This window comes from Zingiber officinale, chromosome 2B (genome assembly GCF_018446385.1).
Source record: "Zingiber officinale cultivar Zhangliang chromosome 2B, Zo_v1.1, whole genome shotgun sequence".
NCBI lineage: Eukaryota > Viridiplantae > Streptophyta > Magnoliopsida > Zingiberales > Zingiberaceae > Zingiber > Zingiber officinale.
In genome coordinates this window covers 93089454-93114529 of record NC_055989.1, presented here as the reverse complement: position 1 = coordinate 93114529, position 25076 = coordinate 93089454, and the positions used below count along the sequence as shown (strand labels likewise).

Here is a 25076-nt window from a genome sequence, read left to right as displayed (position 1 = left end):
AGAGCGGCGAGGGAAATTTAGAATTTGGGAAAATTCGTACGCTATTGTTTTGAATAAAAGGCAGAAGTGGAGAGAGAGTAAAAGGAACATTTTTTCCCAAAGAAATCGAGTATATATATATATATATATATATATATATAGAGAGAGAGAGAGAGAGAGAGAGAGAGAGAGAGAGAGTCATCACCGGATGTAGTAATAGTTTGTAAAATCATGATTTTAAATCATATGATCCTATAGTAGAAAGTACATATTGATTCTGGTTCGTGCATAATTGATTTTTGTAGTAGAATTGGAGTAAAATTGGTAGATCAGAATAGGATCGATAGAATCGTAATATGATCGGAGCATGATCTATAGAAGTTTTGAGAGTGTATAACTTTTGACTTATGTTGAACTATGAGATCTATAATTTATCAAATCGAAACTCATTCAAATATTTATAATTAATTTCAATATTTATCCTTAACCGTCCAATTTAGAATAAAAAAATATCATTTAAAGTATTTTCGATTAATCTTTTTTTATTATCTTTTCTTCGTTTGTAGACTTAGGTCATGACTTTGAGACTATTTAAATATTTATTTAATTATTTTGAATTAATTTTTATCAATAATATTATGTCGAGTCTTTATAAAATTATTTTCAACACTTTGTTGGCCTTTACATTATTTTATATTATAAACCAAGGGACATTCTTAATGTTTATTATTATTATTATTATTATTATTATTATTATTATTATTATGTTAATAGGTATTTTATATTTATTTTATGATATGAAAATTACTAATTAATTTAAATTTGTACATATAATATATAATATATATATATGTAATTGAATTTTTTAGATACTTTTTAAATTATTAATTATATATCATAAAATAATTTTAAAGGTTTTGGTAACATCATACAATTCTACACGATCTAATTTCGACATTCTAATCTACAATTGACTCTACGGATCATAATTCTACCATCTATGGATGTCACAAATCAACACAAACAATAAGTTTATAAAAGCCTAGATGAAATATCAAAATAGATAGATAATTATAATATATAATTATTTTATTATTGAACTGATGGTTTATGTGGAACTGATGTTAAGGAGCTAGACAAATCCCCTGATCAGTAGTCCCTTCCATCCTGCCTGCTACTTCCCTGAACCACATCTCATATCGCATGCCCGTCGGCCCGGAGGAAAAATGGTCCAATTTGTTTGCCTTTGCCATCAGCCCATTCGCTTCTGTTCAAAAGGATGCATTTATTTTAATTAATAATAAAATAAATTGTTAAATTTAATCTATCAAAATTCAATTTAATTGGGTCTGAATGGTAAATCGAGTTGGACTCTAATAAATCAAAAAACATTATAATTTATTAAAATTATAATAAAAATGTAAATGTATTAGATTAATATTGATAGGTGCATTATACATACTAGCACTAGCAATTGTGTACACACGTCTTAGAGAAAAGAAGAATTATCTTATAAAAAATGTATTGCCCCTACTTTTATTTATTTTAGTGGAGGTAAAATTCTAATATTTTTATAATTTTATATACCTCTAGGGGTACTTGTAAAAAATTGAGATGGGGCATCTCTCCCACCAAAGCTATATACGTAGCTCCGTCCTTGGTTGCATGTATAATATAATACATGAACACGTGTGAATAATAGACTCTCCTTCATACAAAATTAATTTAATTCTTTATATCAGATATTAAACTGATAAGAATAAATACTACACTTAATTTTAGCAAAAATGTCGCCTATAAATTTGATAAGGGTGCGCTAGACCTATGCAATAGTGCAATGTTAGGGTAACACTCTAAAATGTAAACAACAAGCTACTGTAACAGAAAAAAGCCAAGAAAAGTATGTTTTATAACATCGTCGACCCAAGGTATTTATAGAAGTTGCTCGCAGTGTTACCAATTCTAAGATATGGAACTAAAGATAACTCTAGATTTCTAATTGATTAATAAGAAAAATCTCAATAATACGCAGTAACTGAGTCTCGAACTTTAGATTCCTGGTTAATTAATGAGAAAAAAATCCCAATAATACGTCGCAGTTGAGTTTCGAACTCTAGATTACTGATTGATGCATTTGTAAAAATTACTAATAAATCTTAGAATTATTTTTGATGTGAATAGAAAAAAAGACATTAATGTAATTTTATTTTGGGCAAGACTAATATTTTTATAATTTTATACACCTCTTGAGGTACTTATAGGGCTGTAAGCAAGCCGAGCCGAGCCGAGCCGAGCTTTAGGGTGTTCAAGCTTGTTTGATAAGATAACCGAGCCGAGCCGAGCCGAGCTTAAAATGAACCAAGCTTTTGAAATGAGTGTTCAAGCTTGGCTTGGTTTATTTTTTATGAGCTTGAGCTTGTTTGAAACTTGGCTTGAGCTTGGTTCGTTTAGATGTTATCAAGCTCTCAATTCAAGCTTGGCTTGAGCTTGGTTCGAGCTTGGTTTGTTTAGATGTTATCAAGCTCTCAATTCAAGCTTGTTTGATTGTTTGAAACTTTTAATTGTTTGATTGGTTATTAAGATTGATAATTTAAATTTATTTATTTATTTTATTTTATTTTATTTAGCATATTGAAAAGAATTTTATTAAATATTATGAACATTGTTCACGAACGTTGTTCACGAACATTGTTCACGAACGTTAACGAGCTGAACACATATGTGTTCAAGCTTGTTTGTTTAGCTTAACGAGCTGTTCAAGCTTGTTTGTTTAATTAATCTAATGTATATTGAACGAACATAAACAAACTCTTACCAAGCCGAACACCAAGCTTGTTCACGAACACTTGGTTCATTTACAGCCCTAGGTACTTATAAAAAATTGACTATGCATGGCTCCACCCCTGGTTGCATGTGTAATATAATATATGAATACGCGCGGGTAACAAACTCTCCTTCATAAAAAATTAATTTTATTATTTATATCAGATATTAAACTGATAAGAACAAATACTCACTTAATCTTATCCAAAAGGTCCAACTCAATCCAAGGGGGATTGTGGGTTTGGCGGGTCAACTCGCAGGCCCATCAATTTTTTAAACAAAATTAAAAAATATTTCATATCTTCAACGTTTTACTTTGGAAAGGTTTCATTAGTCAAATGTATCCATAAACATGTATTTTAAGTATAAATGAACATACACAAGTACTTATGTGGGATGAAAAGTACTATTTTTATTTCAAAATTATAACAAAGAAAGATAATAAATTGGCATAAAACTTAGCTTACATGTGATTTTCAACCCGCGGGCCAACCCAAGCCCGTCTCGGGCTGACCCGCACGGGTCGCGGGCCTAAGCGGGTTAGCTCGCGACAAACTTGGGTTGATAAAATTTCAAATTAACTCGCTTAAATTATTTGGCGGGGCAAGCCAATCTGATATGCACAACCTAAATTGACGGCTCTAGGTGTGTCAGACCCATGCAATAGTGCAATGCTAGGGTGACACTCGAGAATCTAAGCAGAAAGCTAATGTAACAGACTCCTACTTATTAAAAATTAATTTAATATCATACTTGATTTTAGCCAAAAAGTCAAGAAAAGTATGTTTCTAACATCGCCGATAGAAGATATTTATAGAAGATTCTCTGCTCGTAATGTTACTAATTCTAAGAGGGCATTTGGTTTAGGGGAATAAAAGTGGGGAATGGGAATGAGAATTATTGATTGACATTGTTAATGTTTGGATTATAGGAATAAGAATACAAATAAGGGAATGAATCCTTGAAATTGAGTAATAACTCATTCCCATGTACCTCCCCTTCAATGAGTCGTTATCATATTTTCATCAATCAAAATATTCTCTTAATCCAAAAATACCCTTGACCTAAAACTAAATTTTCTCCCTTAATATCAAATATCAAAATATATTTATTTATTTTTTCTTTCATATCACTTCTCTCCTTGTTCTCTCTCATCATATTTTCTCTCTCATCATTTTATCACACACTTTCTCTCTCCTTAATCTCTCCTATCACACTCTCTTTCTCTTTTTTCTCATTACACTTTCTCTCTCCTCAATCTCTTCCATCGCACTATCTTCCTTCTTTTTTCTCATCATACTTTCTCTCTCCTCAATCTCTCCCATCACTCTATTTTCTCTTTTTTTCCCATCACACTTTTGCACTCATCACACTTTCTCTCTCCTCAATCTCTCTTGTCACACTCCCTCCTTTTTTTTCCTCAAGACACTTTCTCTCTCATCATACTTTCTTCCTCATCATATTTTCTCTTTCTTCAATCTCTCCCATCACACTCACTGTTCTATTTTTTTCTCATCACACTTTCTCTCTCACCATACTTTCTCTCTCCTCAATCTCTCTCATCACACTCTCTCTCCTCATTTTTTCTCATTACATTTTCTCTCTCTTCATCCTCTCCCATCATACTTTCTCTCACATCATATTTTCTCTCTCATCATGCTCTCTCCTATCACACTCTCTTTTCTCATTTTCTCTCATTACACTTTCTCTCTCTTAATTCTTTCTCATCATACTTTCTCTCTCATCATTCTCTTTCATCATATTTTTCTCTCACATTCATCTTTCTCTCACATCTAAATTTTTCTCTTATTTTCCTTTAAGGGTAAAAAAGGAAATTTTGATTTATTCCGATAGAAAATATATAACTAACCAAACATTACTTTTCAGAGTGATATTCATGCTCATACTCATTCTCATTCCACAATACAATGATTCTCTTTCATTCCTATTCCTAAGAAAGAACCAAACGCCCCCTAAGATGTTGGACTAAAGAGAACTCAATTTTTAATTGATTAATAAGAAAAATTCTCAATAATATGCAACGCAGCTGATTCTCATTCATTCCTATTCCTAGGAAAGAACCAAACACCCCCTAAGATGTTGGACTAAAGAGAACTCGATTTTTAATTGATTAATAAGAAAAATTCTCAATAATATGCAACGCAACTGAGTTTCAAATTCTAGATCACTGATTGATGCGTTTGTGAAAATTATTAATAAACCTTAGAATTATTTTCGATGTGACTAGAAAAAAAGACATTAACGTAATTTTATTTTGGGCAAGACTCTAATATTTTTATAATTTTATACACCTCTAGGGGTACTTACAAAAATTTGAGGTGAGGCAACTACCCCACTAAAGCTATACTTGGCTCCACCCCTCATTACGTGTGTGATATAATACATGAACGCATGCATGTAATAGACTCTCCTTCATAAAAATTTAATTGATAAGAATAAATACTATACTTAATCATAGCCAAAAGGTCGCTCATAAATTTAGTAAGGATGCGCCAGTAGACCCATGCAATAGTATAATGCTAGAATCTCAACAATAAGTTATTGTAACGAACTCCCATTTATTAAAAATTAATTTAATATCATACTTCATCTTATCCAAAAAGGCAAGAAAAGTATGTTTTCTAATATTGCCGACCCAAGGTATTTATAGAAGTTTCTCTACTCGCAGTTTGTCAATTTTAAGATATGAGATTAAAGATAACTCTAAATTTCTAATTGATTAATGAGAAAAATTCTCAATAATACGCAGTAACTGACTCTTGAACTTTAGATCCTTGATTGATTAATGAGAAAATTACTAATAACATGTCGTAGTTGAATTTTAAACTCTAGATCACTTTGATAGATTTATTGAAATACTAATAAATCTTAAAATTATTTTCGGTATTAATAAAAAAAGATATTAATATTAAATAATAGAAAAAAAGATATTAATATAATTTAATTTTTGGGTTCATCAAAATTAGTTAGTAAAAGTTACAATTCTTTATAAAATAGTAAATAATAAAAGTTGGATAGTAATGATAAATAATCAACCAATCTAAAATATATATAGATATATAAAAATTACTACAGTCATGAGAAAATATCAAAAAAAAAAAAAGTTTAGAGATTTGGAACGTAGAGCAATTAAATCATACCGATAATCATCAAAACAATACATTGTTTATGGTACGACGTGCATGATTGCCATCAACTAAAGCATTATATTTGTGGTCTGCTCCTAATTAACTCAAATTAATCCAAATAGCTAGCATATAAATTAATCTACTAGATATAATTATAATTAGCATGTGCGCACATGATCCTCTATATCCCATTATATATCCCCTCCCTGCGCTTCGGATGAATGAATCCCACCCACTCTCGATCTGTTTCGCACGGAATCCATTAAACAACGTGCATGTACAGCCATGGATTTCCTGCCATGATATCTAATTTCTTTCCCACACATTTCCTGTCAATTTAACTTCTTCTTCAATCTGTTGTTGTTTTGTTGTTTCTCTAGTTCTTTTGACCATTTTAAGTTATAACTTATAATAGCATTCCCAGTCAGATCAATAGCATGCCCGAGCAGTTCGATTCACCCAACTACTTAACCTACCTCGATTAGCTCCACCGACTTGTCTAGCTCAACCTATTTGCCAACTTATAAGTCAACTAACCCAACTTGCCCGTTATCGCTCAACCAACTTGCTCGACTTGACCAACTTGCATTGCTTATTTGGTTGATTTACTTGATTCGATCAACTTGACTAATGCATCCAAGCAATCCACAAACAATTCACTTAGTTTGAATTGACCCATCTCGTGCATCCTGGCTAACCCAACCAACCCATTTGGCTCGATCCATTTGCTCGATCTGCCTTGTTGCAAAAAATCACTATTCATCCCCCTAACGATGTCACGGATCTCAACATGCACTACTCATCACATCTTGTTTGTTTAACTCACTTAACCTTAATGGTTTATTTGGCTCAGCCAGTTGCCTCAACCTAGCTATTTGATTCGACTTAATCAATCCCCTCAGCTCGATTGATCCATCAAGCCCAAATGACTGTTTTAGTCCAACTAGCCTAACTTAATTATTTGCTCAACATGGCTGCTTTGTCAAACCTAGTCAGTCCGCCCAAATGCAACCTTAGCAGCTACCTAATATCTAAACCGCCTCAACAACCATAGATAATATGCTTGGAGCCTCCACGGAAATAGCCGAGTTGGTATTCGGATGGTAGATTTGCACCACAAGAGTAAGAGTTATTCCCATGGAATTCATTCTCATAGATTTAAATGATCCTCCCACCTAAGATGGATACTCCAATTTATCTCTTTTCATTTAGTTGTGGAGTCAACGATAAAGGACTCACCTTTTACACCACAGATGATATGCTTGAATCAAAGACTTTAGTGAAAAACTTTGCTGCGTTCCATTATTATAGATCATACATAGGGATAATATAATTAAGCATGAAAAGTTCCACCACTTGTATTAAGAACATATTCTAATACATCTTGTCAGAGCTAAAAGATATGTTTAGTTGTAAAAGAGATGTGCAACTTGGGATGCAAGTTGAAAGTTTGTATCTGACAATTCTGACTAACAAAGTTCTAAACCCATCTGTTCATTTGATGTTTAAAGATATAAGGACAATTAATCAAGGGCGCATTTAAAGGTATGAAATTCTCAAAAGACTTATTTAATTTTTAAATATTTGGCACACTTATTTCTGATTTTATTCCTTCCGGCAAAATTGTATTTGAATTTCATAATTTTACATGCTTAACTCAGTTGACTTTATTGAGGCAAACGGTTAATGCTAGTTAATTAAGATCGGATGAAAACTGAAGGGGAAAGTGTTTTCTTACCATGATCTGTGAAGAGATACGAGGTCACATTTAATAAGGCTAATATGATTCATGCATGCATTAAACAAGTAGCTCTGGGTTTCTATAATACTAGTAAACTGAAGTCTTACATTCAAATAATTGCGTTGCAGTTTTCAGCAAGCTATATATATAAAATTAACTTCTTCATATATTAGGATTTTTTGTTGAAGTTTGTGTCATATTAAATAAATAGAGCTAAAAGGTAAACTTAGTTTTACAATCAATTATTGTATCTATTGTTGAGACATTAATATGGAAATCTATCAAAAGGTTTTTCAATGCTAAACACCATATACAATAATATAATATGGAAAATAAGAAAGGAAAATAATGCGAGGAGGAAGACATTGGAGATGTCCCAACTCATCCAACTTGTTCAAATTTTGAATGCTAAACCCCTATGAAATTGTTCTTTATTTATAAAGAATAGGTGTCCTTGTCAACTTTGGATTTCTTTTCGAAGAGTAGACTATAAGATCTTATGACATTTGACTTCATCCTCCATTATATCCTTATCATATTCTATCATTATTAATTAAATATCTAAAATTTAAATTCTACGATGCATTGTAAGGATTTTTTCTAATAGGATGATAAACCTAAGAACGTTTATCATTTGGATGGACATCCGCGAGTACTTCTCAATTTACCATGATAATCTATGAAAAATTTTCATAGGACTAAATCAGTCACCTCAAGGATTAATCGGTTCAAATAATTAAATCCTTAAATTATCAAAATATTTATTAATATTTATTGATCGTCTAAATATATCTTAATTCATCTCTTAGAGTTTTTATTATTAAGTATAATTCTTACTGATCCTGTCCGAACGAAGGAATTCTGGAAAGTCGTGGATGGGGTGACTATTCAAGGGCGGAGCCACATTCTAAGCTACCCGGGTTGTAGCTCGGGTAACTAACGACCGTCAATAAGAAAAAAAAAACTTAAGTTTATCTTGAGAGAAAGAAAGCAAACGAAAGAGAAGGAGAGAGCAGCTCGGGTGATGGTATAAGCGTAGCCCACAGCCCGGGTAGATTACCCGGGCTGGCTCCGCCAGTGTGACTATTGACGGGATGAAGATCTCAATCCTACAAAACAAAACCAAACTAGGGAAGGAGTCCCTAACGTTGGCCCTCCGATGCTCAAGTTAGAATCAGGAAGAGAACGAGTATTTGAGAAATAGATGAATCTTGCCCTTCTTTATACCTGGAGTATCATTTTATACATTTCTTTGTGATCGTTCATCTGCCCTTATTTAATGATATTAATTGCCAAAGTAAGGTTTTTTTGTCTTGACTTCTGCGCATTAATGATAAATGGAGTGTTCTTCTTGGTCTTGGCTTCTTCATATTTAATGATAGTAGACGGAGTATTCTTTTTTGTTTTATCGTCTCCTCCTGTGTAATGTCATTCTCAGCTAGACGAGCAGTTCGAGCGGCTCGCTTTCTATCGACGGGCGATCCGAGCGGCTCGTTTTTCTGCCGACCGAAACAACCGGCTACGGATTTGTCCATTCGTCCGATCGGCCAGGTGATCCACTCAACCACTTCTTTTCCGACCGGGCAAACCAAATAGCCACCTTTGGCCGAGACTCTTTCTATAAGCCCTGATATTTACCGTCTTGATTTTGATCGACACGGTGTCAATTGACCCGTGACATGTGGTCGTGGACTCCCATTTATCGCCGCATCACTTACTTTCTCTATTATACTGACTAAATTATATTCTTTATTTTTTATTATTTTTATATTTACTTCTGTCATAATTAAATATTCAATTTCATATAATATAATCATTTTTTTATTGATCTTTTTATCTTTCTAAAATATGTTGGATGGAATAACGATTATCTTACTTTCTATATTAATTCTATTGATTCATACATAAATACTGGGAGTAATATTTAAAATATATTGATTCCAAAAAATTACTAAGAAATAAAAAAGTAAACGACATTATCAAAAAAATATTATTAATTTAAAATTTTTTCTCTAACATTAATTAAATAATTATTTAAATAATCCAAAATCCTAAGATCCAAAGAACATAAACAAAAAATTCTTAACCAACTCAAAATTTAAAAAAAAATTATCCTAAAGGGATTTACAATTTTCAGATCCTCCTATATCAAATACTTAGAACTCTTACCAAAATTATAAAATTAAATTAAAATAAAAAATATTGTTAATTTTGAGCTTTTAAAACATAGAAATACCAAAAGAAATTGGGCTTAAGAATATTTTTCATATTACTGCAGAAACAAGTCGATCGTTCTTGTTGCTCCCTGCAAACTGGACGGCGCCGCGGCGGAGTCATTGCTCTTATTGGGACCGTACTTATCTTACATTTGTTTCAAATTCCGGCGAGAAGTCTGACGAACAAAGCCTTCAAAATTTAGAATTTCATTTTACATCACGCAGTCAACGATCAACAGCTTGCACAAAAAGCTCTATAGAACAGGCAAGGAAGGGGGGAGGGAGAGAGAGAGAGATCAACTATTCAAGCACCACCAACTGCAATATAATTGTAGCTTTCCTAAATTTAAGGACCAGGGACTGGACTGGGACAGCCCACGTCGCTGATATAGACACCTTGCTAGCTTGGTTGCCTACGCGGGCACTGATTCTGATGGCCGATGAAGCTCAATGATGCGAGCGTTTGGTGGCTGCCTACAATTCAGGCAGCTAGCTCACCTAACTGCGTCTGTCCCCAGTATACCGGAGTTGGTCAGGCCTGTGACAGAAGCAGTGAGATAAGCCAGCGGATGAATGGAAAAAGTTCTCCGAGTCAAGCACACAATGCGAATCCTAAGGGCGTTGGGGAGCGAGCAAAGAGGATCGATTGACTTGGATTCCAGCCAAAAAGGTTGTCCATTGTTTATGCTCGATAGCGTGGTAGGCGTACGTGCAAGCGAAGCGGAGGGCAATAGAATACTGCAACTTAGCTTTTGGGAATCAAAGCAATGGAGGGAGAGAGTGCAGGCGTGGCCTCGGGAGAAGGTGGCCAGGTTAGCCTTGATAATAATGGAGGCAAACCTCCCTCCCATTTATAAGTAGCAGTTGCTTTGGCAAGGCAAGTCAAATTTGCCACCTCTCCTTCTTCTTCTCCTTCTTCTTCAGCTGAGGTATTCTGCTCTGTTTTAAAACGGATAGTCTGCGTCGACTGATTTCATCCGCCTCCAGGTTCGTGATTTCCTTGGTGATTAGATTGTGGAAATCTTTCTGTTCTTCTGGCGAGTGTCGCGGAGATTTAGCGTGAGAATTTTGATATTTGGCGTCCATTTTGTGGAGGTTTCGAGAGTCTTTCTTCTCCCTTCCATTTTGAGCAGTTTGCAGGGGAGAGAGAAAATCCAGAGCTTTTAATGCATTATTCTCTCTGCAAATCCTTCGTTGAATTTATATCTTTTGCAGTTTATTGGACACTTTCTTTCTTATTTTATCCAAGAAATTTCCTAACTTTGTTTCTCCTTTGACAATGCGCCGCAGATTTTACACTAGGAAAATTAAACAGAAACTCGAGAAGACAGAGAGGTCGAACATCGAAAATGTCGCCTCGTGATCAAATTTCCATTAGAGATTTCGAGCTTCATGATGGCAGAGAAGACATCTTCTTCGACTCATTCGACTTCCTCGAGACTTCTTTGGACTCTGAACCATCCACATCTTACCTGGACGAGAAGATTTCTAAGGAATTTTGGGCAACAGAATTGTCGGCTGTTCATGAAAGATGTCAGAAATTCTTACGCGAAACAGGCTTCGACAAACTATTCTCGACGGAAACAGGATGCCCCGAAGAACCAAAAGTAGGAACGAATGTTTCACTGCAGCAAATGGAGATCCCTGTCGACAGTGGAGAGGATCATTCCATTTCTATGAAGACTGAAGGAACAGAAACGACGATGCTGGCTGAACTTGGCTCAAATAGGGCATGCATGCCTGGTGGCGTGCACACTGATAAAGCTGTGAAAGGAAACACAAACCGAAGAAAAAGATGGTGGGCGAGCTTGTCGACAAAGAAGAAAGTAAGCTTCCATGATAGCACAGAGATCACAGGATTTCGCATGGTACAGGAAATTGCTGCACACAAAGGTCTGATCAGGACCATGAAGTTGAGCCCCTGTGGGATGTATCTGGCCACTGGTGGTGAAGACTCTGTTGTTCGGGTATGGCGGGTCAGAGAACTCGATGATCTTAACGTTGAGGGAGTTCCACTGCATGAATATTTTGGGCATACCAGCGACATCTTGGACCTGTCATGGTCTAGGTCTAATGTAAGCTTGCCGTCCTTAAAAATCATATTACTTTGTTCCTAGGTTGAAGATAAACACGCACAACTTTCATGCAGTATCTTCTTTCAACATCCAAGGACAAAACTGTTCGAATGTGGAAAACTGGCTGCAAGAGCTGCGTTAAAGTGTTCTACCACAACGATTATGGTACGTTCCTGAGAAAAGGGCTATTATTATTACAGTATGAACTGATTTAATATGAAGAGGAATTGCATGGAACAGTGACCTGCATTCAGTTCCATCCTCTGGACGATGCGTACTTCATCACTGGCTCAGTGGATAGAAAAGTGCGCATATGGAGCGTCGACGAGAATATAGTGGTTGATTGGGTTGACACAAGGAACATTATAACAGCCATATCTTACCAAGCTGATGGAAAGGTATATATATATATATGCTCGATAGACTACGACTGTTTATTCTCAACAAGTTTTTTTTCTCATCTTATCCACTATTTCTTTTTACTCGAGCAGGGTTTTGCTGTTGGAACTCTTTCTGGAAACTGCCTCTTCTATGTCTGTTCAGGTACTTCAGCCACCAGCACTAATCTTTCATCACCAGCCATGGCCGATCTGGAGTTGGACAGACAACTCTATGTGTGGGGTAAAAGCAAGTCGCCTGGCAAACAAATAACTGGTTTGCAGGTACAATATACATCTAATTTTTAGCGTTGTATTTTGAAAATCAATACCACATTAGTGTTGTATAAATCATAAAATCAGCACAATTGTGGTGTTAATTTTTATCAATGGTCGATTCTGTAGATATCTTAATTTGTCGAACTTGTTCTTCCAACAGTTCTGCCCTGGAGACTCTGACAGGATCATGATCACATCACTCGACTCTAAAGTTCGTATTTTTGATGGATCTAAAATTGTACAGAAATTTGGAGGTGAGGAAGCACTGCTTTAATTTGTTTTGTTCTTCTTCTTTTCTTACTTATGATCTTCTTATTAGTCTGCTTGGTCATGCAGGAACCTGGAAATCTAGAAAGAACCATGCAACCGCATCCTTCACGGCTGATGGCCGGCACATCGTTTCAGTCGGCGAGAAATCGAACATCTGCATCAGGGAATACTGCAGTAGCATGGGCATTCGGTTCAAAAAGGCCACCAAGGCCGAGCATTTCTTTTCTGAAGGTGTGACAGTGGCTGTTCCATGGGTTACTGCTTCGCACGAGAGCAACACGCCTTCTAATTCCATTCCACTCGCTAAATGCCGGAACCAAAGTTTGTTTTCTCTCGGATCCTGTTTACGTTCCAGTGCTGCCGGCGCTGCGAGTGCTTCGGCGACATGGCCGGAGGAGAAACTCGCTGCAGTCACTGAACACTGTCTGGCCGTTGCTACCGGAGGCTGCGATGGAATGATCAGATTGTTCAGCTACCGCAGATTGCCGCAGATTGTTTAGATAACGAAGGCAGTACTGCTTGGCATGGTTGTTTATTTCCAGATTTGGGTTCGTTTTTCCCTGCCGAACAATGGATTCTTCGTCGTCTTTCTCGGCTCTAGTCGACAGTTTTCCAGTGCCATGGATGGTACTGAGTGAGGTCGGGCAAGAAGTTCTACTTTTGTCGTCATCTGTGGAATGGTAAACTTCGTTAGATTATCTTGGCAGGATTCTTTTTCTTTTTTTTTTTTATTTTTTGCCCGTTGTTAAGGGAACTGATTTGTATACCGTGTAATTAAGGCCGTGATTATCGTGGTCGATTTAGATATATATTTTTTCTCTGTCCAAGTAAACATAATCACAATCAATAGCAAGATTTATGTTTGTTATAACGAAATATATAGGGAAAAATTAAATAGACACCTTAAATTATGTAAATAAGTTTCATTTGATGCTTTATTTTAAAAATAATCCTTATTTTAGTGTTGAAGTAGAAACTACAACTAAGTACTACACCATGTAGATATTAAGTTTCCGGGTCTATGGTGTCATAGTAGAATATTTATATTATCTTTCAGACACTCACGATTCGATCTTCAGATATAGTATATTTATAGAATTTTTTTTTTAAATGAGGCACGCGACTAAAAGATGTTGGGTTTCTGGACTGCCTACCGTGAGCACTTTTCGATTTACCCTGATAGCAAGTGGAAAAATTCTATAGGACCATACTGATCACCCTAGAGATAGTCAATGAGATATTAAAATTATCATTTTTTTACACCATGTAGATTTACCCCTAGAGCGTAACTGAGTCGGTATTCAAATGGTAGAACTTACATCAATAGATTTTAGTCGTAGCTATGATAAATAATCCTCCTATTTAAGGGATACTTAGTACCTAATTTATCTCTCTTTATTTTACTGTGGGATCGATGATGAAAAGTATTTGACATGAGCGTTATAATGTTTTAGCTTGTAGGTGTGGAAATTAATTTTTTAGCTGCTATAATACATAACATAATATAATATAATGATATTGTAGTATTATAACAACTGCTACTCTATCAAATTCTTGAATTCTAAATACCACTATATTAACCTACTCTTTATCAACTTAATTAAAATGATTTAATTTTAAAATAGTCATAGGAGCTATTAAATAAATGCTACAACACTACAGAGTATTTAATTAACTGTTACGTATTGTAATAGTTAAGTAGAAACTTCTACAAATTATAGTAGTTAATCATGAGAAAGTAAGGAATAATATCTTAACAATTACTTGATAGTTATTAGACGTTATAATAACTATCGAATATTACTTTTGAAAATCTATGCAATATGTCGCTCGTCTAAGTATCTATCTATTTTTCAGGCAATAATGTACTTGGCTAGGGATGAAGGGGGATACAAATTGAGGGATTTATGGTCCTAGAATTCTACACTATTTTCCAAGTCTTTATGGAACATTTATAGAAAGAAAGACTCCATGTGGGCGAAGTGAGTTCATCACCAATACTTTCAAAGTGTTGGTGTGTGGAAATGGATGGTGAAGCCGGCGGACAACCACCCTCTTCTTAAGCGACTGAGCCAAATCCGTGTTCAGATCTGAATTTCAATAGACTCTACACAATAGGTTAGGTGTCTTCTACAATCGTGGTTTGATATAGAAAATGTGCGTAACCATAGTGTAAATGAGGCTTATGACTATATGATACCAAGATGCATAATGAAGACTTGGGCACCTGTGACTTGGAAATCATACATACTACCAAAGCATTATTTCTTTTCTTGATAACTTGCAAATAACAAAGTGCGAACAAAAGACAGATTGACTTATGTGGAACGCAAACTTTGTGTATTGTGCCAACAAGTAGAAGAGAATGCAACACATTTGTTTTGGGAATGTTTGATGATTAGGCCTTTATGGGGTAAAGTACTACCATGTTTGTGCATAAATATCATGTTGGATCGAAAGTATAAGAGAGGTAGATAGTGTTCATGATTTTTTTTATATTTTTCGTAAAAACTGAGAGCAATAAAAAGTAAAGAAATAAAGAGTCAAACAAATAATCGTTAACATTTTATTTTTTACTTAATTAGAAGTTTGTGACGATTCCTACTCTAACGTCCGTACTCGTTGAGTGTTTTCGATAGATAATCTACTAAATCTTCGAATGATTACAAATGTATGAAATTGAAAGTATAATAAACAAAATGATTATACTGACAACTTAGAATAGTATTTTAGGCGTTGTCGTTGGAGCCGTGTGTGAGCGTCGTTGAGAGCTTTTCGAAGTACCGCGCAAGCACGTAAGCCGTAGACGAACATTGTGTTTAGCTAATGGTCGAATCATCTTTTTATAGCCAAATTGAATTTGATCCGATCCTCCTTGATTTGTCGACTGATCCTTCTGAATCAACCAACTTCCTGTCCAAATGCTGTCGTTTCGGATAAAATCTTCGTTTGGTAGACTAATCCCATACCGTTCGGTCAATCAATCCTCTGATCCTCTCAGACTTATCTGATCCGATCAACTTGCTATTTATCCATCATTCGATTGACCAAATCTCCATGTTCGATGGACCGCACGGTCCCTCAGTTGAATCTTCACCGTGAGCTGAAATGAAGACTTGGGCACCTGTGCATAATGAGACTTGGGCACCTGTGATCTGGAAATCATACATACGACATCATTTCTTTTCTTGATAACTTGCAAACAACAAAGTGAGATTATGTGGAGTGCAAACTTTGTATATTATGTCAATAAGAAGAGGAGAATGCAACACATTTGTTTTTGTACTGTTTGATGGTTAGGCCTTTACGGGATGAAAGTACTGGCATGATTGTGCATAAATATCACATTTAGCACCACGCTGGAGATGATAAACAGCTTTAAGTTAATGATACTTGGCTAAATAATGCTAGACTACTCAGTCGAACTTATTTGTTATATCTTAGTTGATAAACTAGGAATCAGAAGCAGTACGAAGGACAGGAATCAGATATTAAGAGATTGTTTAAAAAAATTTAAACGCATGTATTTAGATTTCTATATAATTCTCTCGTAAAATTTTGACATGCTCAATATATTTTTACCTTCATTCAAAAATAACTATCGCATAATACTAATAGTTTTTATAATAATAATAATAATAATATATGATAAAATGGTTAAAAAAATAAAAAAAGAGTAGCGTCTTTTTATCACTGGCACAATTTAGGACACCCTTTATTGTTGCCCACATAGAACAAATTATAAATAAATCGTGACAAAATCTCCTCCACGTGATGGTTTGCCCGCATAGAACAAATTATAAATAAATCGCGACATGCTCTCCCCCTCCACGTGACGGCGCACTGCCAGCTCTCTCGTGCCTCCCAATCAACGCCCGCCGCATGCGGCGGTCAAAATTGGCCTAATTTATTATTTATTTCTTTCAGTGTGAACTAATTTTTTTCATTTATAATTTGAAGTTTTATTATGAATTAAAATTCATTTTTAATATTTATTTTATTGCAGATTAATAAATATAACGGAATGTATTGATTACACAGAATGAATTGAGTACTTGCCCCAACCAATTGGTCATCATCAGGCATCATGTCCGAAGGACACGACAGGCTGGATGGAGTTCATGACCCTGCCCCAACCGTATAATTACCAAACTGCCACTCCGCCCTATCATTCTGTCGGTGGACGCGTAATGATCTTTTTGTTAATTTAAGAGCAATTGCATTTTAGCATATCTAATTCCACCGTTTCTCATTTTGCTCCTCGCTGTCGCCGTTGTTTTTCCCTTCCCTTTACCGTTGTAGTTCCATTGGGCTCCTTATTTTCAAAATTATTAGATGCGACACTGAAAGACAAATTGAAATGACGTGACGTGATTAATCATTTCAGCCCGCCGACTAAGCTATTCATCGAGGACATTTTATCAAAATACGCCCCTTGAGTAGGAATTAAGAGGAGTTATTTTATCCTCTCAGTACGGTACGATACGATAATTAAATCATGAGATATTGTTACATGAGATATTGGGGTCAAAATTTAATGTGACTGAACATAACCTTCTTTATGTCTTGACCATTTACACTAATGGCTAGTAGCCACCCGTAATTTACATCTTCCGTGTGGCTATCCGTGATTTACATCCTCCGTGTTGGCCTAAAAACGGATTGACGAGGGTGCTGAGGACGAGCGAATCGTCTTTTACCATACAAAAGGAGTTATTTTAGTACTTATCTCGTTTCTTACCTAATAATAATAATAATAATAATAATAATAATAATAATAATAATAATAAGTCTATCCTTTAATCAATTGACGATATTATTTTAACAATTCTCATATCCTTATAAAAGTGCTGAAATTAATTTTTTATTATTATTATTTATATTAATCGTCATTTTAATAATCTTTATTATTATTATTATTTATATTAATCGTCATTTTAATAATCCCTTCGGAGCGACTCTATAAACTCTAGAGAGAGTTAAATCACATTTTAATCGAAAAATCTTTCTAAATGAGGGGCACGAGACCAAGCAATTTATCATAAATTAAACTGTCTTTTTATTAACAAGCCATGCATGAGTGCTAACTCAGTTATGACAGTAAAAGGTAGAATCTGTCGTCCCAATGACTAACATGGTCGGCACCATGAGGCTAGTATTCTTAGGTCCGTTATGAGAAAATAATAATTCTCAATACTGATCTATCACTAGAGGACTTAATCATGACACCTTGTCCTCGGTTGAGTACCAACTCAATTATGTAGCAAAATGCGACTCGCTCATTTCAGTGCCCCGTTAATCCATCCTTAGGCAAATATGGAGGAGGTGGCCTGTTACAGACGACTACTAACTATTGGTGCAGGTGGCCAAAGCATGAGGAAAGATATGCTCGAACGCATCGGAATACCAACTCAATTATGTGGCAAAATGCAATTCGCTGACCTCCAACATCCTCGCCAACATAGAGGATAATACAATTTAATTATGTGGCAAAAGGCGATTCGCTCACTCAACGCCTTTGCCAGCCTATCTGGAGGCCATCACGGAGGAGGTAAATCATAGATAATTATTAGTCATTAGTGCAAGTGGCTAAGACTTAGGAAGGACATGCTCGAACACATCAAATTTCGATTCCAAGACCCCATGTGATAATATTCCATGCCTTAATTATTGCACCAGCTCGAGGGAACGAATACAACTCAATTATGGTTCATATGGAGGAGAGGATGTCTTCTCGGAACGGTCTAGTGACTAGCGCATGAGGTGTTGCCACCATAAGGTATGGAGTTCAAATCTCGATAAAGTTGAGGTAAATGCTTTCCTTATGTGGTAGGCACTATTCCAAAAGTTAGTAGTCGTCCGTGATTTAACTTCTCCGTATTGACCCTGGGACGGATTAGTGGGGACGCTGGGAGTGAGCGTACTCGCCTTTACTCCTTCGTGTTAGCTCTGAGACGGATTAGTGGAGACGCTGAGGGTGAATGTATTCATCTTTTGACACCATATTGAGGAGTGGGGTTGGTAGATGAAATGTGTTTATAAGAGTTTTAGAATATTTATCCTTAATAAAATCCTAAACAAAATGGAATGCACTCAGATGCAGATTTAGGAAACTCCTGATTTAGTAAATTGATCTAAATATTTCTTCTGGCCAACTTTTATTATTTTTTATTATGGTAAGATGTGCAATAAAATAAATGATAAAGCGATAATTTATGAATTCCAGCTTTTAAAATGAGAAGTTAATAATTCTCTGTATCTTTTCAGAATATAACTTGCAACATAATTGGCATTTATGCGGACTAATAAATTGAAAGAGTATGAATGCCACTTTTTTAATATGTTCTTTTTAGACCTTATACTTTTGATAAATCTCACGAAATTTGATTTTATAGCCATAACAAACCGTTTGTTTTTGACAATGATGGCATTGTGGAGGATTAGGGATGTGCTATTTTGATTTCCATTTGATGAGTAATGTAATTGGAAAAAAGTAGAATAAGAACAATATAATTAGGTCGGGAAGGAAAATTGAATGCCATCCGCCATTTTTGTTGTTCGTCGGGATCGAAATCTAAATGCGGCATGCTCCATCGATGCTTCTTGCCTTCTTCGATCTCGGCGCCTGCGCCTCGGCCCTTCGCCAGGGATTCGTTGATTGAATTCGCCGCGAATCCCTGGGGAAACCAAATCCCCACTTTGATGTGGTTTTAGGCTACGGGAGGCGATCAAAACCCTTCTTTTACTGCCGCAATCCCTTTCCTTTGGCTTTGGAGATCTCGGCGATGCCTTCTGCCCCCTCTTTCGATGGCGCGAAAGCCGAGGAGGCCCAGGAATCCCAGTTGTAAAGCGTCATTTGGATCATGTGCTGTTGAGGGTAAGTTGCAGTGTGGAGATTAGGGCCTTACATTTTTTTTCTTTTTCTTTTTTTTTCCCCTTTTTGCTGGTTCTTGTTCTGGAAGCTTTGTGTTTGTTTGTTATTTTGATTTGGGATTTGGGGGATCGGTTCTATCTAGGCTCTGAATGTTGCGAATGACGCGGGAGAGCTTGATCAGAATCGCATGTTTGTGCTTGGTTTGCATGAAATCCTTGGTCTGGAGCGCCACAGACCCGGGAGATTATGCGATTCTCGACGAATTCAGGAAAGGGTTATCTAACGCGGAGCTGCTTGGATGGCCGACGAACAATAAGGATCCGTGCGGCACTCCTAAATGGCCTCACGTCTTCTGCTCTGGCTCTCGGGTCGCTCAGATTCAGGTCCAGAACATGGGGTTGAGCGGGCCTCTACCTAAGGACTTCAACAAGCTCTCTATGCTGAGCAATATCGGCCTTCAAAGGAACAATTTCAACGGACAGTTGCCGTCTTTCAGAGGTTTGTCCAATCTGCAGTATGCCTACCTTGGAGGCAACCAGTTCGACACTATTCCTTCGGATTTCTTTGTCGGCCTCACTGCTTTGCAGGTTCTGTCCTTGGATAAGAACCCCCTGAATCAGAGCACCGGATGGGTTTTACCCTCAGATTTGGCGAATTCAGCGCAGCTGGTGAATCTGTCACTCATTCAATGTAACCTTGCTGGTGAAATACCAGAGTTCCTCGGAAGCATGAGCTCTTTATCTGCCCTGAAACTTTCTTATAACAATCTAATCGGCAGCATTCCAGCAAGCTTCTCGGGTTTGCCTCTGCAAATTCTGTGGCTTAATAATCAGAATGACCCAGGGTTGTCTGGTCCAATTGATGTCATTGCACAAATGACAATGTTGAATGATGTTTGGCTCCATGGGAACCAGTTTTCAGGATCTATCCCCAATTCAATTGGTGCGTTAACTTCCTTGTCACGACTTTGGCTTAACAACAACCGATTTGTTGGTCTTGTTCCTGAAAATTTGACAAACCTGCCACAGCTCAAGTCATTACAATTGGATAATAATATGTTGATGGGAGCAATTCCAAAAGCGAGCTTCACTAACTGCACATATGCTGAGAACTCATTTTGCCAATCTAAACCAGGAGTGCCTTGCTCACCAGATGTGACTGCACTTTTGTATTTCCTTGATGGAGTAAACTTTCCACCAAAGCTTGCAGATTCTTGGTCCGGTAATGATCCTTGCACTGGATCTTGGTTAGGCGTTTCTTGTTCCAATGAAAAGGTTTCAGTTATAAATTTGCCAAACAGTGAGTTAAATGGCACCATCAGTAAAACTCTGGGCGAATTGGATTCTCTAGTGAATGTTTTTCTAGAGGGAAACAATCTTATTGGCTTAATACCTAATAGCTTGGCGAGTTTGAAATCTTTAAGAGTGCTGAACCTCTCTTCCAATGATCTCTCACCTCCGGTGCCAAAATTCGCTAGCAATGTAAAGGTCCTACTAGATGGAAATAAGTTACTGATAAATCCTTCGCCACCAGGATCTCCCAGCATTGTTTCTCCTAGCAACTCTCCTCCAAGTGCTGATACCCCATCAACAGACTCACCAAAGGCTCCTGGAGCGCCATCTTCCTCATCCAGTTCAAGTGATATTGCAGGAAGTTCTAGAAAGCCAAATGTTTTATTTATCATCATTCCAATTGTGCTTGGAATTTTAATAATAGTCCTTGTCATGCTACTTTGTTACCGGCGTTGGAAGGGCAAAACCTCTGTAACAGCATCAACAGGCTCCGCCACAACTCAACCTAGTAACTCTTTAGGTCCAGCTAATTTAGATAAGTCGGTGGCAAAAGATAATGCCAATAATAGCATAGCCACCAGCATCACTGACCGTTACAGCCAAAACAGCAGCAATACTACTAATACCTATGCCATAGATTCAGGAAACTTGATAATATCAGTTCAAGTTCTTCGAAGTGCTACAAAAAACTTTGCTTCTGAAAATGTGCTTGGTCGTGGTGGATTTGGTGTGGTCTACAAGGGAGAATTGCACGATGGGACGATGATAGCAGTTAAGAGAATGGAGTGTGTTGTTTTAAGTAACAAGGGTTTAGATGAGTTCCATTCAGAGATTGCTGTTCTTTCAAAGGTCCGACACCGTAATTTGGTCTATATTTTGGGTTACTCTGCAGAAGACAATGAGAGACTTTTAGTATATGAATACATGCATCAGGGAGCTTTAAGTAGGCATCTTTTCCAATGGAAAGAGCTGGGGTTGGAGCCTTTATCTTGGAAAAAGAGACTGAACATTGCATTGGATATTGCTCATGGGTTAGAGTATCTTCATAACTTGGCTCACCAGTCCTTTATCCACAGAGATCTGAAGTCCTCGAATATACTATTAGGAGATGATTTCAGAGCAAAAATTTCAGATTTTGGATTAGTGAAGCTTGCACCTGATGGGAAACAATCTGTTGCAACGAGACTTGCTGGGACCTTTGGATACTTAGCTCCAGAATATGCTGGTAAATTCATGAACTATTTTAACACTATCATTAGATCATGCTATGACCATTGTCAATTTATGATTTATGGCACTTTGCTTACTTGAATTTAAGTTATTGGCATATTTGGTGTGTTATTCACAAACGAATAAAGTTTTGTTGCAAACAATATGTGCCACACTTGATGCACTCAGGAAACAATTAAAGTATCCTGATTGAAAATTTGTCACTCCTTTTCTATTTGCACTTTGCATTAGGATGTAGGTGAGCGTTGAAAACTGTGATGCTGGAAGTTGATAACGATTTCTCATTTTGTAACACTGCAACATCCTTTTTTATCTTGGTTAATCTAGGTATCCACTTTGAACCGACAAATTTGGGAGGCGACCAGCCCAATCCCATGAAAGTTTTCCACTTGCCACCAAGGTAAATTTGGGAAGTGTAGGTGGTCTTGATGTATGGCCCATCATTACAAGCGGTTTAAACACCGCGGGAGTATAATATGCCTTGCGAGAGAATCGAACCCTCGTTGTGTTCTAGCTCGTACCGGGGGCAACAATATATACATACTTGCTCCTATTTGAACTGAATATCTATACAAGCATATCCCATGAGATTAGAAAATTGGACATTTGTTTTTTTAATATAATATATATTTCATGAGATTATAATTTTTTTTTTCAAACTGAATGGAAATTAATACATTATTTTCTGCACATTGTTGTGTTATCTCTTAGTTATATTTAGAAAAGAGAGTAAGATTTTGGATATATGCTACTGATTAGTTCATCATCTAGATTTTTTTTTTTGGGGATCCTTTTGATTTTCCAAGTTGTTTGCTTTGGTTCATGTACTGGCTTACTCCCCAATCTGAAATTTCAACTCGTATTGCATTTTAATGTTCTAGGGCCTCTAGCTACCTTTGACAAATAAATATTTCATTGAGTGCAATACTATTGTTGAATTTTGGAAATTTAGTACTTTAAATTCAAATATTGCACTTTTGTCTCTCCAAGGCTAAGTCACACATTTATCCAAATCTTCTATTGTGTTTTCTCAGTGACCGGAAAAGTGACGACAAAAGTTGACGTCTTCAGTTTTGGTGTTGTTCTCATGGAGCTATTGACTGGTATGATGGCTCTAGATGAAGAAAGGCCTGAAGAAAGCCATTACTTGGCTTCCTGGTTCTGTCGCATGAAGACAAGTAAAGATAAGTTAAGGAGCATCATCGACGCATCTCTTTCTGTTACAGATGAAACTTTTGAAAGTTTTGTTGTCATTGCTGATCTAGCAGGCCATTGTGCTGCTCGAGAGCCTTACCAGCGACCTGAGATGGGGCATGCTGTTAATGTGCTTGCTCCACTCGTCGACAACTGGAAGCCTGTGAATGACGACCAGGAGGAAAATTTAGGTATTGATTTTGGTAAACCCCTTCTTCAGATGGTTAAGGGATGGCAAGCTGCTGATGCTACAGATGTTAGTTCTGCTAGCCTTGATGATAGTAAAGGAAGCATCCCTGCAAGGCCTGCTGGATTTGCAGAGTCTTTCACTTCTGCCGATGGCCGATGATTAAACCTTCAAATGATAGTTTCCTTGCTTTTGTTTCTACTTCTTTTGGTATTTGTTCTTAAATATCTTGCAAGTTCTTTCAGATAGGTGTCTTTCAAGTCCTTAAGGCGATCAATTAGAGTTTTATGATTGTTGTTATGTTCAGTCAGTAAGAACTGTGGGGTTTGTTTCTACAAGGTATAATCGACTGTCTGGATTTGTTGTAAATAGAAAGAGAAAGTCCTAAACTCTTATTATATAATCAACAAGTATATGCATATCTTGTTTCGGGCAAATGAAGAGCAATCTGATTCATGCACTGGTTTAATGATGCACTTCTAGCTATTGTTGGTTCTTGTGATACTATGTCTGCATCCTCACAATAATTCATGCACTGCTTCATGTTCTTGAGCATCCCTAATAATCTTTATTTGAATGCTGATCAAAATAGTGGTAGTTCTTTGTGCACTCTCTTCGATTATTTGATTTGATTTCTCCTCAGGTTGAAACCTTTTCTTGTACCAGTATATTTCTTCTCCAGATTATATTTCATCATTGATTGTTCAATATATAGATGATTATTGGAGATCTAATGTCTTGCAGCTTAGTGAAGACCCAAATTCGCCATCACACATGGAACTAGATGAGTATAATTGAACCCATTGGGTAGACGCGATTCTATTGGGGCTAGGATGAGCATTGATTCATGCAGAGAGGAGGGTTTGCAGTGTCTAGGTGTATTTGATGGAGACAATTAATGGGAGCTTTAGTTGAGCATAAGGAAGCGAGGGAATCAAGCTCTAAGAGGCATATTTGAAAGAGAAGAAAAATATTGTGATGGGATTTTTCTTAAGACCTTGAGGGAGATGGCACATGGATGATCTACTAAGTTATCCATCGGATAAGATTGGAAAATTTGAAGAGCTTATTCAAAGATTTGGATCTTTTCTACGAGGAGTTATTGTCTGGATTTGTGAAAATATTAACTTGTAAAAGTCCTCAATCTGAATACAAGGAGCCTTTAGGGTAAAAATCAAATGAACATCTTTATATTGGAATTGTTAAAAGGGCAATTTTTTTATTTATTACCAAAACAATACTTTATTCTATTTCAACCATTTTTATTTTCAAAAATATGTTTGATGATAGTATTGTAGCAACTATGATTCATAACTTTTTTTTATTTGATAATTTAGATGTTGAAATTTTGTCCAACTGATTTTGAAAGTAAGATCCTCCTAATTCACCT

At 36.3% G+C, this 25076-nt stretch overlaps 2 protein-coding genes, 1 non-coding gene and 2 pseudogenes across 4 annotated transcripts; 2 read left to right on the top strand and 3 right to left on the bottom strand.

Moving 5' to 3' along the window:
* Positions 1-1591: 1591 nt before the first annotated feature.
* Positions 1592-1781, bottom strand: LOC122049766. The gene has a single exon (XR_006131031.1). It is a non-coding gene; the product is annotated as a U2 spliceosomal RNA (small nuclear RNA).
* Positions 1782-2859: 1078 nt separating this feature from the next.
* Positions 2860-3025, bottom strand: LOC122049771 (annotated as a pseudogene).
* Positions 3026-3442: 417 nt separating this feature from the next.
* LOC122049757 lies at positions 3443-3586 on the bottom strand (annotated as a pseudogene).
* A 6747-nt stretch (positions 3587-10333) lies between these two features.
* On the top strand, positions 10334-13691 carry LOC122046389 (uncharacterized WD repeat-containing protein C3H5.08c-like). Of its 2 annotated transcripts, XM_042607073.1 has the most exons (7): positions 10334-10895; positions 11199-11983; positions 12058-12148; positions 12224-12381; positions 12475-12645; positions 12800-12893; positions 12976-13691. In XM_042607073.1, exons 2-7 carry the CDS (start codon positions 11258-11260, stop codon positions 13407-13409), a joined length of 1674 nt encoding a protein of 557 aa, XP_042463007.1. In that variant the 5' UTR covers positions 10334-10895; positions 11199-11257; the 3' UTR covers positions 13410-13691. The 2 variants fall into 2 exon arrangements, with proteins under 2 accessions (XP_042463007.1, XP_042463008.1); XM_042607074.1 differs by lacking the exon at positions 10334-10895 and having other exon boundaries at positions 10981-11983.
* Positions 13692-19327: 5636 nt separating this feature from the next.
* LOC122046388 (receptor protein kinase TMK1-like) lies at positions 19328-24123 on the top strand. The gene is made up of 3 exons (XM_042607072.1): positions 19328-19786; positions 19926-22300; positions 23340-24123. The coding sequence occupies exons 2-3, from the start codon at positions 19933-19935 to the stop codon at positions 23846-23848; spliced, it is 2877 nt and encodes a 958-aa protein (XP_042463006.1). The 5' UTR covers positions 19328-19786; positions 19926-19932; the 3' UTR covers positions 23849-24123.
* The last annotated feature ends 953 nt before the right edge of the window (positions 24124-25076 follow it).